General features: G+C 38.8%; 1 protein-coding gene across 1 annotated transcript in view; it reads right to left on the bottom strand.

Annotated features, from left to right (window-relative positions):
* Window positions 1–1,541: 1,541 nt before the first annotated feature.
* The window catches only part of NMT2 (N-myristoyltransferase 2), a 31,086-nt gene continuing 14,813 nt past the window's right edge, over window positions 1,542–17,814 (bottom strand). Inside the window, exons 4-12 of the mRNA XM_084209231.1 lie at window positions 14,808–14,926; window positions 14,622–14,713; window positions 14,399–14,515; window positions 13,698–13,868; window positions 12,425–12,533; window positions 8,836–9,006; window positions 6,493–6,660; window positions 2,407–2,544; window positions 1,542–2,208 (exon numbers count right to left, since the gene is read on the bottom strand). Of these exons, the coding sequence (XP_084065357.1) occupies window positions 2,188–2,208; window positions 2,407–2,544; window positions 6,493–6,660; window positions 8,836–9,006; window positions 12,425–12,533; window positions 13,698–13,868; window positions 14,399–14,515; window positions 14,622–14,713; window positions 14,808–14,926 (1,106 nt within the window). The 3' untranslated portion in view covers window positions 1,542–2,187. The remainder of the gene's footprint in view (window positions 2,209–2,406; window positions 2,545–6,492; window positions 6,661–8,835; window positions 9,007–12,424; window positions 12,534–13,697; window positions 13,869–14,398; window positions 14,516–14,621; window positions 14,714–14,807; window positions 14,927–17,814) is intronic.

Below are 17,814 nucleotides of genomic sequence, written 5' to 3' on the forward strand. Positions count from 1 at the left end.
GGCAGAGAACATGAACATATCCTTCACCTGGGCTGTGATCACATGGGCTGTCTCAGCAAGGAAGTGTCTTTGCTATGAGGACAGAGCTATGCCCTGCTGTCCCACCTCACCTCAGGCAGCCCTCAGTGAGGACTGCTGAGGCTCTGCCTTCAAGAGCTGAAGCAGAACACACTGAGCTTCTTGGTGAACCTCATCCCAGAGCACTCCCTGAAAATGCCTGCCAAGGAGGCACCATCTTGTCTTCTAGGAGATGGAAACTTAAGCCTTTGACGGGGTCGAGATTAAATCCCTCTTGTTACTTCAGGTATCACTACCATCAATTACATTTTCAGGCACTTAACTCTGCTCAGGCCTCACACAGAGTCCAAGCTGTCTCTGCACCACCTGTTTTGACTGCTACTAGGAGGGAGGTATCAAGAGTGGCCAGAGATGTAAAGCCCAACTGCACTGTGAGATTTCCTGTGAAGTCCTTTTAAATTCATGAGGTCCTGAGGTGGTGCACAGCCAGGGGTCAAACAAACCACGTTCAGTCCCTTCCTTTGTTTGAAGGAGGTTGAATGCTTTAATCAGCTATAATGCAGTAAGGGAAAGTATTTATCACTGATTCTAGGGCAGAATCCTCTCACCACAATTCAACAAGAAAAAGAAACCAAACCACGAACCATTCACACAGTGAAAAGGAGAGGGAAGAAAGAAAAACCCCACTGCTACAAGGTAGTGGGTAGGGCTAACAGTTATGAAGAACAGACAAATTTATCTTCATGTACAGAATTAAACTTTCAGCAGAATCTGCTGTCAGAATTACAGGCATGTTTAAAAGGAAAGTTAGACATTTGCATTTCATGAGATATTCAAGTCACATTCAAAAGATGCTCACAGCACAGAGGCTTCACTACCACAATTTGGCACTTTCAGCTAGAACAGTTTCTTAACACAGATTTTCTCAGTGCTCATGCTTCTGCAGCATCCATGAGCTGAAAGAACTGCTATCATCTCTAGCTATGACGCTATGCTGGAATGCATATAAAGTGCTTCAGAAGCCACTCCCATTGCCGAGCATTCATGAGGGAATTAAAACAGCTCCACCCAACAACAAAGATCAGCCCTTCTACATTTCAGGAAGTGCAGTACAGAGACTTCCAAGGACTGAGGGCAGAGCATTTCTCTTCTGCTTACCAGCCACATATATAGCAAAACTTCTTGTTCCAAAGTCAGGATAAAAACACTACCAGGAACAATTTATGAATACATATTTACACAAGGTACTTTTCATTAGAATTACAGACTTCATAGGAAATCAGAGTAGACAAAGGAATATGTGCAATTTCGCAGAAGCGTTGAAAACATTCAAACTATAAATATCCTGATAGCACTACTAAAATTCTTAGTTTTACACACAGGCTGATGTTATTCTACTGAGGAAAAACTAAGGTATTGTGCCACAACTGTAAATTAAGTACAGTAATGTATTATCATTCTGGCAACATAGATAACACCTGCACTGAACAGTGCGATACTGTTAAATCAATCCACTGATCTAGTGAAGATCAAAGTACAAATCTGTATTTTTTATTGATTTGGCAGCGTTGCTTATGGAGAAACAAATGCACTAGTTAAACCAGTACACTGTCATACTGCTCCAGTTACAAAAACATCCAGGACTTTCATAGAGCTACAAAGGTATCATACTTCATGATTTTCCCCCAAATGATGATATCCATGTTAAGTAAATAAGCAAAGATACTCCAGTTTGTATCCTTCATTCTGTTACACTGACATACATACATCACCACTTAATAAATAGAAATGCAGCAGTTCATCCACATAATAGCAAATATTTTTGTACCCTAATCCACCACTGAAGTTCAGTTTATACAAAACAGTCTTTTCTACAGAGTGGAAAAAAATACCTTCTTCTCATCCAGGTGCAAGCTAAGCTTTGAAACTTAAATGAATGTGCTTTTTATTCTTTTCGTGGAGAACAGAAGAGTTTCATGAACTGTCTGATCTATCTGAAAATGCATAAATTTGGTCACATGTGGATGTCTTCATTGATCAGATTTAATGGACAATTTCAGTATCACTGACGTTGTGCTTTTACTCCTCTTGAACAAGACCATTTCAAGAGCTATGGAGATCAAATTAACTCAAACGATGACCTCAAGAGTTCTAGAAACATAAGCGTTCTCATTGTAATACAAGACCAACCTAAAGGAAGAAGAAAAAGATAGTATTTTAGTGCAAGCATGGCAGTAAATGTAAACATCAACAGTCTCCTGCATCTCAATTATGGATCATAAACAGGGCCAATTACAGTATTTTGAAAACTTCTGTCCATTGTTGGCCAGGGTAAATTAATGTGCCATTACATCTAATGGAATTCAGGAACTCATTTTTCTCCCTTACCTTTTCAGATTCCATGCCTGGACATCTCCAGTTGTACAAATAATACTGCAAATTTCCATCTCCGATCCCAAACTTGAGTTTTTCCAGGAATGTTTTGTTTTCCATTAAGTCTAGTGCATTGAACACATCAAATCCTTTCTGGCAACAGCAAAACATTTTTAAAATTTTACTTTTGAAATTTTCAAATGACACACAAATGATACTTTACAGAGTGGCATACCGTATCCAAGAGACTTTGGCTAATTAAAAGAAAAAATACAATGGAATAAATATTGCCTTTTAATTAGGTACACACAAGATGACATTTTCTCAATAAAAACTGAAGTATAATGCACAACTGCTTGAAGATTAGCTCCAAAAGGGTATGAATTTTAAAGCCATTTTCAGGGCCTAATGTCTGAAGAGTCCCTAAAGCATTTTCCATTATTTTATCCTTACAGACATGCATTTTTTACAGTCACATACAGTGTTTTGACACATATGGCCTATTCTAGTTACAGCTACATAAATACAGTTACTGTGTTTTTCAGCAATTTATCATTCTGTTAATGATAAACATATTTTTGTGATTTAGTCCTTTTCCGAAATACCATTCTCTTTAGAACTCAAATCTTTCATGTCTTTCTCCCTCCCTTACTTATGCACCCTCTACCAACTCCTCTTTTCATAAACCTCCCAAATTCACCACAAAGAGACACAACGGCCAGATCAGTCTCAAGAGCTTTTTCTCCATCAACGCATACTCAAATCCCTTCTCTTCACTGGGAACTCTTAACAAGCAACCTAAACCCCAGGTCTGGTAAGCCACTGCAGCAATAATCATCACATATGGAGAGGTGAATTTGCTCGGGGATGTGGATATAAAATCCATTTATTTGCAATTTATTTGCAATTAACTACAAGTGAGTCTGACCTAAGCTCCTGGAGTCTTAACAGCACAAAGGTACAGCACTAGCAGGAGATGATACACTTTTAAGATAAAAAGTACAAAACAATAATGCTCAATTACTTAAGCACAAGAAGATGGGGTAAGGAACATTCTTTACCCAGTAAAAAAAGAAAAAGATTTTTTTTTTCTTTTAAATAAGCATCCCATATTAGGAAAAAGTGGGTTTGAAGAAAAAGAGCACTTAAGCTCTTCATCAGGACTATTTAAAAGAAAGTTACAAAGCACAGACAGTGAGTTTAGTAAAGCTTCCTGCTACCTTACACAAAGATCATTCATTCTCTGTGCAGACGACACCATGCTAAGTTAAATGTGCTGTGAAAAACATGCAGAAATAAGACAAATGAGGTGACAGTATTTGACATTTGGCATTGAAAGTAAATTTTGAAATATTCCAAGTGAGTAAGTAACATTAACAGCAATCTCAGAAGGCTGGAAGGGAAGAGGGGGAGAATAGAGACACACTCTAGATACAAGGACACTAAACTGTGCAATTAAACACTCAAAATTCAAACAAAACTCTACAGATGTAGTTTTAATTCAGTATCTAAATATCAGCAGATTAGTTTCGGGTTAGGATCTTCTGAGAGGGATGAAAAGGTTTCTGTTTCAAGGTACTTTCTCCACAGCTCTGACAGACCACTTAACCAGACTCAGAAGAGAATTTCTTCCCTGTGTTCTAGATCTAGAGACTTTGTGTCAGTTTCAACAATAAAATATGCAGGGTTTTAGAGGGATTATCCTGATGCAAAATCTCACTCTCTCTCCACGCAGAATACATAGAACCTAATTTAATAACTCCAAATTTCGGGTTTTGCTTTGAAGGTCAGGTGTTTTGTCCTGTAACTGCCAAACTAATTCTAAATTAATTTTATATTGTGTGATATGAAGATATAAAAATAAACATTAGCTGGCATACAAACCCTTAAAGCAATTTGCTGAGCTGAATTTGTACCTCCAAAACCCATGCTTTGGAGTTAAAGTACAGAAAGGAGACTGTGGAGGGCTGTCCCCAGACAAGGGCCAAACAACCACACAGCCTTTGCTTTACTCCTCTCCCACAGGATGGGGAGAAAATAGAAGGAAGGGAAGATGTCTTGTGAATTGAAATAATGATAGTTTAACAGAGAAAGCAAAAGCTGAAGGCACAAAGAAAGCAAAAAGAAGAATACATTCACTACTTCCCACTGCCAGACAGATGTCAAACCACTTCCTGGGAAGCAAGAGCTCAGCATGCAAAATGATTGTTAGGGAACATAAATGCTATCACTGGAAGCATCCTCCTTTCTTCTGCCTTTCCTTCAGCCTTTATTGTGGAGCAGAACATCATATGGTGTGTGGAACATCTCTTTGGCCAGTTGGGGTCACCTGTCCTGGCTATGTCCCCTCCCAACTTCTTGTCCACTCAGCCTCCTCACTGCAGGGGACAGAGAAAGCCCTGAGGCTGTGCAAGCACTGTTCAATAACAACCAAAAGACTGGTGTGCTATCAGCCCTGCTTCAGTGACAAAGCGCAGCACCATATGGGCTGCAAGGAACAAAGTTAACTCCATCCCAGCCAGACACACTATGTTTGTAAACAAAGGCTGTGACTAGGACTGTGTTATCATCCCTCCTCTGCTGCCTTACCCCTCCTCATATAAAACTCAACTGCCAGATCTGAAACTATAATTAGGCATCTAATGTACCCAGCAGGTACTTAAGAAATCCACAGGTGTCTAAATCCCAGTATTGCAAGGGATATAGGATGATCTGCTCCAAAGGAAAGAGCTGCATGTTACATTGAGAGAGAAATGTATGCAGGTGAAGGTGCAAAGCCGTGGGGTCAAGCCATGGAACCGCCTCCTCCAGCCATGGCCTAGAGAATGGCCAGACACACAGCTCCCTGTGCCACACTTCTAACCCAGACAAACTCTTTTCCACCTTGACTTTTAAGAATAATTACCAGTATTTTTAGCCACTCTTGAAAATTATACTGGCTTCTCAAAATCTGTCTCTGAACTTCCTTTTGGATCATTCTGGAGCCTGAATAACCATACTTCCCATAACTATTCAGGAGTTTTCCCTGACAAATAGTTACTGAACTGCTTCTAGGTGAACAAGCCTCAGCAAGCAGTTCCCATCACAGATGGCAGCTCAGCTGCAGTGCTGCATGAACATGGCTGGGACAGACAGGCTGAAGATTGTGTGGCTGCTTTGATGCAGCCTGAAGTCTGAACAGATACAGCCTCTGCAGACCATCACTGGCTTCATCCAGAACCAGCACAGAAACCTCTGTGGCAGGTGCAGGCAGCTCAGAGCATGGCCTGCCAGGGCACTCCCCTGGAGGCTGTAACACCACCAGCAGTGCAGGAAGGAGGAGCAGAAAACATTCCTGTGCCTGCAGCCTGCTGGGAATGGTGGCAGAGCGGGTGCTATGGACCACATGAAGCCTGTGCAGCGCTTTGAACCACCCAGGGCAAGCAGGTCTTTGCCAATTCAGAGTGCTGGCATGTGCCATTGGTGTTAGCACTGCACTTCCAGGAAACCACAGTCACTAAGAGCTGAGAGATAGCTTTTCATTGGACAGTACTAAGCTCTCAAAATTCTTCTGTTTAAGAACTTCATTTATAAACTTTTCCCTTCCATTCAACCAAACATCAATCAGTATAAATCCATACCTAAGGGTATGCTTAAAAGCTACACCATGACATCATCTACAGAGCTTTACAGGGAGCAATGATAATGTGATAAAGCTCACATAAATAAATTTCTACAGTTTTTAGGAATAAAAATTAATTTTAAAAAGCAAAATGTATTTGATAGCACTTATTAATTCATCTCCAGGGGAAATTATTTTAGTGATACTTTTAATTCTTCTGATACTTAGAGACTGTGGTCATCAGTGTGCTCTTGGGTGGATCCACAGTTCAGGCTATTGCGAATACTTTATGCATTTGTCATTCCCCAGCATCACTCAAAGTAAAAAGGAAAAACAAACATATTGCTTTATATTTTGATATGTATATTGTATATGTCTCATAAACTGCACTCTGTGCTGTAAATGCACTGGCATGGATAAATTAATCCAAGTCTTACCTTGCCACTACTCCTAGGAATACTTTTGTGAATGAAGCAGAAAAAACCCAACCTACAACTTACCAATTTAGCTATAATGAGTGCATCATTCATTAAGTCCAACAGGGGAGTCTCTGTATGAATATTGTAAAAGGAATAGGCAGCTTTGAGGCTTTTATGAACAGGATGATGCATCACTGTTGAAGGTAATGTGTAGAAACTGAGGAAGTCTGTTAAAATACCATTTGAACCCTACAAAAAAACCAAACCAAAACAAAAAAGTCCATTAAAAAGTAATCAGTTATTGGTTAGGCTAATGTGACAGTTCTACAGAAAGCAATAAATGCAGCAAGATTTGTGTACTGTAAGTACTATGGTAGAGCAGCTTGTCTTAGCTAAGAGGAAACAAACATTTAGATTTTTCTAGTCTATTACACCACTAACATTTTGACAAACAATTGTCAAAGCAGTAGTTTTCTATGACAAAGCTAACAAAGCACACTTCCACTGAAAGTATCAAAGTTTTTTTCTGACTGAACTAATTTTTAATAAAATATTCTTAAAATATTATGGATATTTTAAAAACCTGATGACATTCACATCAAAGAATATTTTTCTCATCTTTCTAAAAAGAGAGAAAAATATATACTGTGCTGGTATACAAAGCATATTAATAAAAACTTCCCAGAGTATCTCCAAGCAGATAAGGTAGACACACAAATACTTCTTCTTGCTTGTTTGCTTTACTTTTGAATGACTAGTAACCACTAATTAGAGCTCACACGAAGGACCTCACATGGCTCCTTAAATTAATAGTACTTCTACAGTAAAATGTAAAACAGTTGAACATACCACATGCAAAAAAGCTTTTGTCTTAGAGCAGGTACAGATTCTGTAGTAGAGTAATACTAACTACAAGGAACAGAAAAGTTATTGAGTCACTCACTAAATTCAGTAAGGATGACAAAAATATAAATTATACAGAGTATTTTAAGGTCTTAGATCCGCACATTACAAAGATGATTTAAAGGTCTGACAGTAGCTTCTCCAGGTCACACAGGTCTTAAAAAGACTTAAAGCACTAATAAGCCTACATTTTGTATAGTAAAAAACTAGTCCAAGAGACAGCATAAAACAAGTAAGTGAAGACTCTGCTGTTTAGTTAATATGGCACTGTTAATGTCACATTCATGCTAATCCTGGTGCTTGTGAACTCTCCTGTAGGCTTCAACTCACAAAGCAAGCCAAAAACCAACTCAGAGAACAGGGCAGAGGGCAGGGAGAAGAGGGAGTGGAAAAAGAAGGTGGGACAATAAATTAGACCATGGAAAAGTCCAATGATCACTGGACCCACTACAAAGCAGAAAGCTAAGTTTGGACAATAAAAACTGATGGGCAGGAACACTCATCTCCAGCAGCTCTAGGCTTCCTAATTCAGCTGAGGCTCCTGCACAAATTCAGGTTACAGTGTGGGAACACTGAACTTCACAGCCTACGGCTTTTCTATGAGGAGAATGTTTAGGGATGTTAGTCCTGATAATTTTAAAATAACATTATCACTTTAAGCAAGCAATACACTAAATAGGCTGTCTACAAGAGATTTTGTATGGACTCAAGGAGAAGGGAGTATCTTTCCACTAGCTTTAGTGCACCTATTCCAAACATGTCTGGGAGATTTCCAATTTAAATGCACTCCTATTCCTGCACTCCTTATTTTGAGAGAAGCATTATGACCAACTCTCTGGAGGGTGGGGGTGGTAGATGTATATGTGTGTATATATATATATATGTATATATATATGCAAATTCATACACATACATACACACATTCTTTTACTGGGAAAAAAACACACTTTACCAGTATATAATAAAAAAGCAAACCATGAAAAAATATAATTCCCCCAGCAGGTGCCTCTAAATTCAGTTTTTTTAAAACAGAATTTTGTAATGGTGTATGGCAGAAAGGTGTACACCTGGGAGAATGATAGCCAATCCAAACAAAATTCCTTATCTCAGTCATGGCATCTTTTTTCCATTTTTCTAGAAAAGGAGGTTTGAAGACCACTGCTTAGTATCATGTCATACCTCTGTAAAAAAGAATCAAGAAATGCAGGTAGAAAAGTTGATCTTAAAATATGTAGGGTCCTTGTCAAGACAGTGATGTTTTGATATTTCAGAATTCTTCTTTAAGATATTCTATTATAAGAGCACTGCAGTTTATCACAGGCAAACATTTTCTTATTAAGAGAATGTAATACAAAGAACAAAGCTTGTACTCATGGTATCAAATTCTACCTATAACACATATATAACACATATATTTGATATTGCCTGCATTTCAAAAACTTGATGCTGATATGAGTGCAGAGTGCTCTGAACTACTGAGGGGCACTCACTCACATTAATACATGTTAGTGCATATTTTACCTCTACCACGTAAGTGTCAATAATATGATCCCGAGGCAGGAACCAGTGGGCCACCTCTTCTTCATCCATCACAGGAGCAAGATTAAACTGTTTCAAGTAAGTATTGATTAATTCTTGTACTGCTTTAGTATCTTTTTGTTCCATTGGTCTCAAACCTGAAGTCTTTGTGGCCTTAGTGAAAAAAAAAAAAAGAAAAATAAATGTTAGGATGTTAAAGGGAAAACTGCACACACAGCAAAGGCTGAAAGTAGGTTGCAGAGTCACTCTACTTGCTATAATGCATTCATTATTAGCCTACTTTATCCCAGCCACCTAATTCATTATGCTATTTTACAAACGGCTTTCAATCAGAATTCCCTCTCTTCTAATTATTGGGACAGTCTGGGGCACTTCAATCTTTTAATTTCATTATTGAAACAGCTTCATTTCTCCAGAGAAAGATATACCATCACCAACTGCCTACACTTTGTGCAGTTTGTATTTTTTGGGTTTTTTTTAGGTCAGTCTATTTTGTATCTTCTCCTAAACTACGTGAGGCCCAGACACTGAAACAAAACAAAGAAACTTGCATATCAGAAGTAATCTCCAGACAAGAACACATGCAATTCAAACTTATAGAAATTACAGTCAAGCTACACATCAATGTCAGCTGATTAAGTTTAATTATAAATTAAATTAACAAAAAAGATTCTACCTATTTTTAGCACTTGTAAACTTCCTTGCTAACAACCTTCTATAGAGGCACAACTGCTATTCTCATAACAAGAAAGCTTCTCATAACTTATACCTGCCTGAAATTAAAAACCTATTTTAACAAATATTTTTCTGACTTTAAACACCAGAAAAGGAAATAATTACTTTCTACTATTATGCAATTAGTGATTAAACAAGTGAAAGTGATTAAAGTTTTCTTCCCATCTTTTGCCAGCCTCCTTTTGGGGAGGCTAATGCTTGTTCCCTTCAGTGCTCATTTATCCTGCCTCATCTGTCTGAGCTGCATACTTGGGCACGTACCACATTAATCACAGCGAAGTTGATGGCAAGAGCAGCCAGGTAGAGACTTGATTACTGGAAGGCTGAAATGAGTGCAGCTGATTATGCTTTGCCCAAAAGGCATTATTCTGGGGGAGATGTTTATTCACACGCTCTGGGACTCAGCAGCCAGATGAGAAATCAAGGCACATTTTGCCACAGCTCTGGCCTGTGTATTACATTTCAGTCTTCCTGCTTTTCTAGGCAGCCTGGGACTATATTTTGACTCCACAAAATCTGTATTTTTAAATGCTCTCATTCCATAAGGGTGTACACTTGACATACAGAAAGGATGGAGGAAAAACAGCTGGGGTTGAAGATCTTTCCCCCCAAGTAATGCTCAGAATCACCACTAGTAAGTGACTATTTGCAATCCCAGAGGTGAGGGAAGTGTACAGAACTGTGCTAAAATTTGTTTTTCTGCGCACGTAATCATGCGACTGTCCAGCATCAGGATCTCAGCTAGTCAGGAATAGACAACAGAGACAAACATACTCCTGTCCTGACTCTAAATACTGACAAATTTTACTTCTTCCAGAAAACTCCTTGCTCAAGATATTAAACTTAGGAAAAGAATACTTTTTTTTTTGTATCTATAGGTACATGCACAGCCTTTAGGGAGGGTGATATTTATTAATTACAGAATTTATTACACCTGAAAACTTTTTTAATTCAGGCTGTTCAAGTGATTAGGAATGATTAATTCTCTTAAAGGGAGATGAGCTCCTAGTGGCAATGATATTCCAAGGACATGAAGAAAAGAGGTTAAAATGCAAGAAACAGTGTTTGGTGCTGAGGGACAGGATAGCATGGACTGAATGGACAAATTTGTTTGAGAGAAGTGTTTATAACTGCCTGAAACTGAGGAGAAAATCCTCAACATCACTTAATCCCTTTCTCAGAAAAAAAAAAAAAAAAGACCTCCAAATAAACCCAAAGCACAAGACCTAAAGAGAAAACATCAGAACAAAGACTAAATCTTTATTTTCCACTGAGATGCTCCCAAATCCAATCTAAAAATAACAAAAATTCTGAGGTATAGGGACTCCTATATCACTTAGTGTAAAAGCTGATTTTGAGAACACATCTTCTATTTGCACTTCTATGTACAATGTATGTTTGCCTTAGCTATATTTTATGGATGAGATAATGATATATTACTTATTTTCCATAATTCACTTCTCTGGTGAAACTTGGTTTTATGATAAAGGAAAATGATCAGGATATAACTGCTATTTCTAATGATTCTCTGTAGTTACACCTTTGGTACTACAAGTAAGATCCTCATGTTTTAATCACTTACTCAGTTGTTTCCATAAGCAATGTTACTAGAGTTGCCACCAAAGCCTACACTTGAAATTGTATATTACACTCTTCAGACTGTTAAAAATGTCTTCAAGATTTGATGGAAGCTATATTTAGCTGCCCAAGATCAAAACCCAATTAATTTGGTTATAACTGCTGCCCTGCACACAAGGGAAAAGCTGCATGTGCAGGCACAGGTGGCACCAGGCGGAGCAGGAAACGAGGCTCCGACAGCAGCAGGAGGACGGATCAAGGCATGGCATGTGCTTTATTCCAAGGGCTGCTCAGCCTGCTGCTCAGATATCTGAGCACTAAGAGAATATGCAGCATCAAGTCAAATAAAGCAACACACACAATTCTCCAAAATCAGATAAATCATTATAAATACTGTGAGTGAGGAAAAAAAGTATTGTTTTTAACTAAAAGACAGGGTTTGTTTAAATAAAGAGAGGTTTACTGATAAGGTACAGGTAAGGGATACTCTGCAATCCCTTCAAAAAAGGTAGCTTTTACAAGCAAATAAATTGTTTACAGCTATAAATCTCAGTCTAAATTCTACAGGCTAATAATTACAGCAATGAGATTTTTTTAACAGTACATAGCATTTACAGTGACTTGCCCTGCCATGGAAACACACCCTAAGGCTTTTTGCAAGCTTAACTATTAGCTGAAAACATGAGAAAAAATATTTTACTAACCCAGCTATGCCAGAATACTTGCTTTTTACTGGACCATGCAAACTAACAGTGCACAACGTTCTGAAGTGGCCTTTACTTAGCCTGCTCAATGTAGAAGAACACTCTCTGACAGTACAGAAAAAATGTGAATTAGAGTGGAATCAACAATACCATTGTATTCAGCCAAGTTGCTGACAGACTTCTCTGAGAATTTTATGAACTGTTGATTTTCTGTTCCAGTAATCTCTTATCAGATTAAACATACCGAGAATAGTCTTATGCATCTTCAACTCAATCCCACATATTTGTGAAGTCAAGCTTTCTGAGGTTTTTTTCCTTTGTTTAAGGATTTTAGGTTAAAATTTGTATTTTCTCCATAGAGATCCAGATTTCCAGCAATAGTCTCTTCTGTTTAGTAGAGCCCTTAAGGTTCTTTTCATCAACCAGAGATTATTTTTTTAATGTCCTGCATGCACTGCCTTTACACAGAAAAGCCTGCGCTGTCAGAGACAGATGGAAGGTTATTTTGGGCCTCACAATAACTGTGGGGATTCTCTAGAAGTCATACTGCTTACATCAGGAAGTCTGTAGAGCTTCATTGTTCTTTGTAGAGTCATGTTTCTACTCAAATGTGAAAATTTCACCTCCACCAATTTTCTGGGATTTAGTGACCGATGCCAATACCTGGAAATACAACCAAATCACAAATTTAAATAGTATTTTAAGTGTCAGTGTCACTTGCATCCATTGCCCTGCTTTCTTGCTTCCTCCTTTTCAACTCTCCAAATTTGTTTCTAAGTAAGCCTGTACTACGTCTGTAAGAAGGCTGATTAACCAAAAAAAAAAAAATTAAGGAAAAGCCATATCCAAGTAATAGGTTTTAAAACAAGCCTGCTATCAAAGTATTTTCAATCTAAGCAAATGCTTTTTGATACAGAATGAATAAGCACAGGGCTAAACATTTTAGCATTTGTCAGAGCCCTGAAAAATGCACTATACATACATAGCAACATTTATTTTCTTGTGCAGACAGGACCCTCTGCTCATGTCTGAGCATTTTTTGAAAGGGGCTCTCCCTTTACTGGGAGGTCATTGTGCAACACAGCATCTCTGGTTATTCTAACACAGCAAAGCTTTTTATCCTGCCACCCCCACCCCCGCCACCTTTCCTTACAGAAACTTACAGGATCTTTGGTGTTGAAAGGTACAAAACAATTTCAAATCAAAAGGTACTCTGTCCTCCAGAAGTCTAAACAGCTGGACTAAGAGCGCAGGAACTGCACTTTTCCAAGTAGAAATAAAATCCATTCTAAGCAAATGAAATTATATTTGACTGTAACTCTTCCCACATGGTAGTGTTCTTGTATATATCAAATGCCAATAAAGTTCTCCTTTCTCCAAGAAAGATGAAAGTATTTCAAAAACACAAATCTACAATTACCAGAAATGCTCTGCCATCTCTGGCGAACAACCAGGTTAACAGGGAAGTGTCCTAGCAGGGACACATCCCATTTGTATACCACGTTGTCATTGCTAGCATGGCTGCCACCAGACGGTCAACAGAAACATCTGTTAGTCTATTTAAAGTATGCTAAACAAACCACAAATTAAATTTTAGTCCAAGAAGCTGTTTTATCCGAGGCACTGGGAGAGAAGAGGGGATAAAAAAAACCTCAACACCAAAAAAAAACCAACACTGACAAACACTCAGGCCTTCAGGTTAGTCAAGGCCACAACATTTAATAGCTTTGAATTTTATGCTTTTACTGTTTTTAGACAATTACGTTAAATTTTCCTAAAAGTTACTGTTATAGGAACCAATAATATTAAGAACATCACCTAGGTTACCTGCAAGTGGCCACAGGTTTGGGAAGTACCACCCCAGCAGTGTAAACAGCCTGAAAAATTCCTTCCAAGTTTACTCTTCTGGTTATTTCCCGAATCAATACAGGTGCCACCCGTTTAGACCTCAGTTTCTTATGGACACACAGAAAATTGATTTCTACCATTTTCTTCACACTAAAAAGACATTATGTAGTGGAAAAATTAAAAGAGAGTTACACACTGCATGTTTCCATTTTTATAATTACAGTTTTCCATACTGTGACAGAAGAATTTGAAGTTAAATAAACTTGCCTGTGACAAAGTACATTTGCAATGAACACTAACAAACTGCAATATGCAAGCTATCTCTAAGAGGTTTGCAATACTCCTTTACCAGAGCTCTATCAAGACTTAACTCATTGCTTTACTTTAAGATGCAGTATAGCATCCAGGCAATGCTATATGTAGTCACAATGCTTTATGTTTGTCAGTGTATGAAGATATGGCCAGGAAGCCCAGCTGATCAACTATAAATGCTTTTCAACAGGGTCAGAAAATTGTATGGCATTATCTGTATCATTCATCACTAAGAAAATTCCTTAAATAAATATTGGCGCTCTTCACTTTGTTCTCTCTTTTTAAGTTCTCTATAGCAATGGATGCAGTTTAAGGTTTGTTTTGTGGCATTATTCTTTAACAAATACAAAAGTACTGGTGCATTTTACCTGTCATAAATACGTATATTTGCAGGGATGGCACTTATGAATCCTACCAGTTTTTTGTTTGAAGACACTCTAACCCCGCAGTGCCATTGCGGTAACCAGCCTGGAGGACGCAATGCCCTAGAATTGATGACAGAAATAATTACAAATTACTGCCTAAGAAGATGTAATAAAAGCACCCTTCATTGCAGTCCAGCCAGAATAGAATGTGGAACTTGCTACTCACCACAGAAGAAATTCAGGTGAATAATCAAACCTAAACATATTATCATCATCTTCTACGTAATTCTCATTTAATAGAGTGTATAACTCCTTCAGCTGAAAACATACACAAAAAAATCCAAAGACTTATCCACTTATCAATCAAAAAACTTGAATTATTTTAGATACATGTAAAAATTGTTCTACTTACAACTTCAGCATTGCTAAGATCCAATGTGTCCCACATAAAACCTTGTGGCAAAGAGTATGGCTCTAGACGGACATTGTCCTTATCTGGTTCAATTGCACCATGTGAAGTTATAACTTCATCTTTTGAGGGAGGAGAAAACAAACAAACAAACAAACAAAAAACTGTTACATTGCTAGCTTTCCTGATAGTTCTGTAAACTACACTTAATTCACATCACGTATTTCCTCATAATTATGTAAATGGAACAAGAAGCTTTTTAAAAATGCTGAAAAAATTAGTATTATTAGTTTACACTACTACTCATTCTCACAGACCACATTCAAACTAATGACTATCTCATCATAATATTTATAGATATGCACAGAACCACTCCATCTTAACTGACACCCTGCATTTTGTGACACAAGAGACAACAACTTATCAGCACACGCACAGCATTTCGCCAGCCATGAGATCCACAGCCTCATCATGAGAACATGTACTCACAGCTAACAAGCTGTGGCTCAGATCCTGTTTACCACTGACTTGAACAGACCTGAGCTCAACAGGATTACTCAGGAGCAGTGACATAGCAAAGTGAGGGCATTTCAGAGATACTGTTGGTATGTGAAATGTGTTCCTAAAATCCTACTTGAAGGCACGCTTTCTTGTCCTCCCTTACTTTACAGCACCAGTGCTCAGCATACACTAATAAACTGCAGCTGTTCCTCTTCTAAGGAGCAGCACCTACAAAATCATAGAAATTGGAAAAGACCTGTAAGATCAGTCTAATCATTAACCTTACACTGCCAAGCCCACCAGTAAACCATGTTCCTAGGCATCATATTTACATATCCTTTCAATACCTCCAGGGATGGTGACCCCACTACTTCCTGAGGTAGCCTCTTCCAATTCTCAACCATCCTTCACTGAACAGATTTTTCCTAACATCCCATCTAAATCTCCCCTGGCACAGCTCCCCTTGAGGTAGTTTCCCCTTGTCCTAGCACTTGCTGGCTGTGAGAAGAGGCAGACCCTCACATGGCCACAACCTCATTTCAGGTAGTTGAGGAGTGATAAGGTCTCCCCTGAGCCTCCTTTCCTCCAGGCTAAATAACCCCAGCTCCCTCAGCCACTCCTCAGATTTGTGTTCCAGACCCTTCACCAGGTTTGTTGTTCTCTCCTGGACTCAGTCCAGCACCTCAATGTCTTTCATGTAGCACTGTCCTTTAAGTTAGATTACACTGTAAGGCTTTGGACCTCCTGATTTTCTCCCTGCATAACCTCAGCATCCTTGCAGCTCCTTTGGTGGTGCATCTCTCCATCCATCCTTGGGCCTGCTCTATGATCTCAGGAGATCCCAGTAAGCCTTGACCAAACCAGCTGGGCAGTGAAATGTCCCTTGACTGTTAACAGGAGCTCCTGCACAGTAAAGGTGGGAGTGACACTGACTGTATCAGGATCATCATTTGCCTGAACCAGGTGGGGAACAAGGAATAATCAGTTATTGCCTAATAACCAGCTATTCCCTGACAGCCTTGGAACACCATTTACCTGAACTGTAGCCCAAGTGAAATGGTACCATTGTTACGGGATAGGATTTTTCAGCTTTTCTTTTTCAAAAAGCAGTTACCAACATGGGTTACAACCATGATGGAAACTTACTGATGATTTAAGCCAATTATTTGGCAATCCTATGAAGAGTGATCCTAAGTGAGGCCCTCTACAGTGCCCTGGACCACAGTGGGCTGCACCACCTCCTCTAAGTGAGGCCCTCTACAGTGCCCTGGACCACAGTGGGCTGCACCACCTCCTCACTGTGAGAGGGAAGTCTTGCATACCCTCAAGGCCGTGATGCTCTCAAGACTTGCTGAGCACGAGCCTACACTGACACCCTCTACCCCTCAAAGTTCAACCCTTGCCTGCTGAGAAATGCAAGGGACTCAATGTATGTCACTGGGCTCAAGGGGAATTTTTAACAGGCACCTTTGAACACGGTAGCATGTAAACAACTCTGCACCTGTGTGCATGCGCTGAGTTGAGTATAGCAGGAATGCTGTTATCTAGAATCTATAATTAAGAATCTGTAATTAAGTCACTCTTATAATTGTAGTAAATCCTACACATGTTGAAGTCCTGATGAGAACAATGGCTAGATTGTGAGACTTCTGACAGATGTTTAAAGAATACTTTATTTGCCTCTTCATCCTGTCTGGGAGGCTAGAACTGACTCACACCATGGTATCTGCCCTGCTGGCCTTCCCCCTGATTCCCACCTGTAAACACTTAACTGTATTGTCAGCCATCATCAAACTAGACAGTCAAACTTTCATTTGAATATGAATTTTTCCACATGATGCACAATCCTGACTAATAGTTACGGCCTGCCATCCAGTTTGGAAGGTCATAATTATTAGCATTTTTAAGCAAACTCTGAAAAGTACCAACAGTCCAAATATTACTGCCACTAAATTGGCAGTTTTGACATAACTAAAGGACCTACTGCTAATAATTTTAACTTGAAGGCCAGAGGATTCTGAAGTGAGTTTAGTGCAAAGATCCCTACAACATTTTCTTGAATTGATAAATTATTTTTTCCACTTAAACATGTAAAGCGTATTAACTAGTGATGACTTCCCAATCTGTTCATTCAGCAGATAAAGAAAAGCCTAAAAATCTGTGGGATTAAGAAGAAATTCATAGAGCCTGTAAGACAAAACCTCGCTTTCAAATTCAATAAAACATATTTCTACTGAACAACACTAATAAATCATTTTCTGAGCCACTGCACGGGCCTTTTTAGACTAGAAAGCGACACTCTCCTCTCTATCTAAGTGCCTTAAGATACACTGATTAGCCTGAACTGAACTCCTGGCACTACTGTACAGACACCTGAATTAGCTCTGGAAAAGCTTGATTATGGCTATGGCCAGAGCATTTTTTGATTTACACTTCAACTTATTTTGGCTATGGTCTTTCTCCACTGCTGGTGATGATTACTACCATTACTTTATGCAGGTATTTGGAT

Source organism: Fringilla coelebs (genome assembly GCF_963513975.1).
Source record: "Fringilla coelebs genome assembly, chromosome: 1".
NCBI lineage: Eukaryota > Metazoa > Chordata > Aves > Passeriformes > Fringillidae > Fringilla > Fringilla coelebs.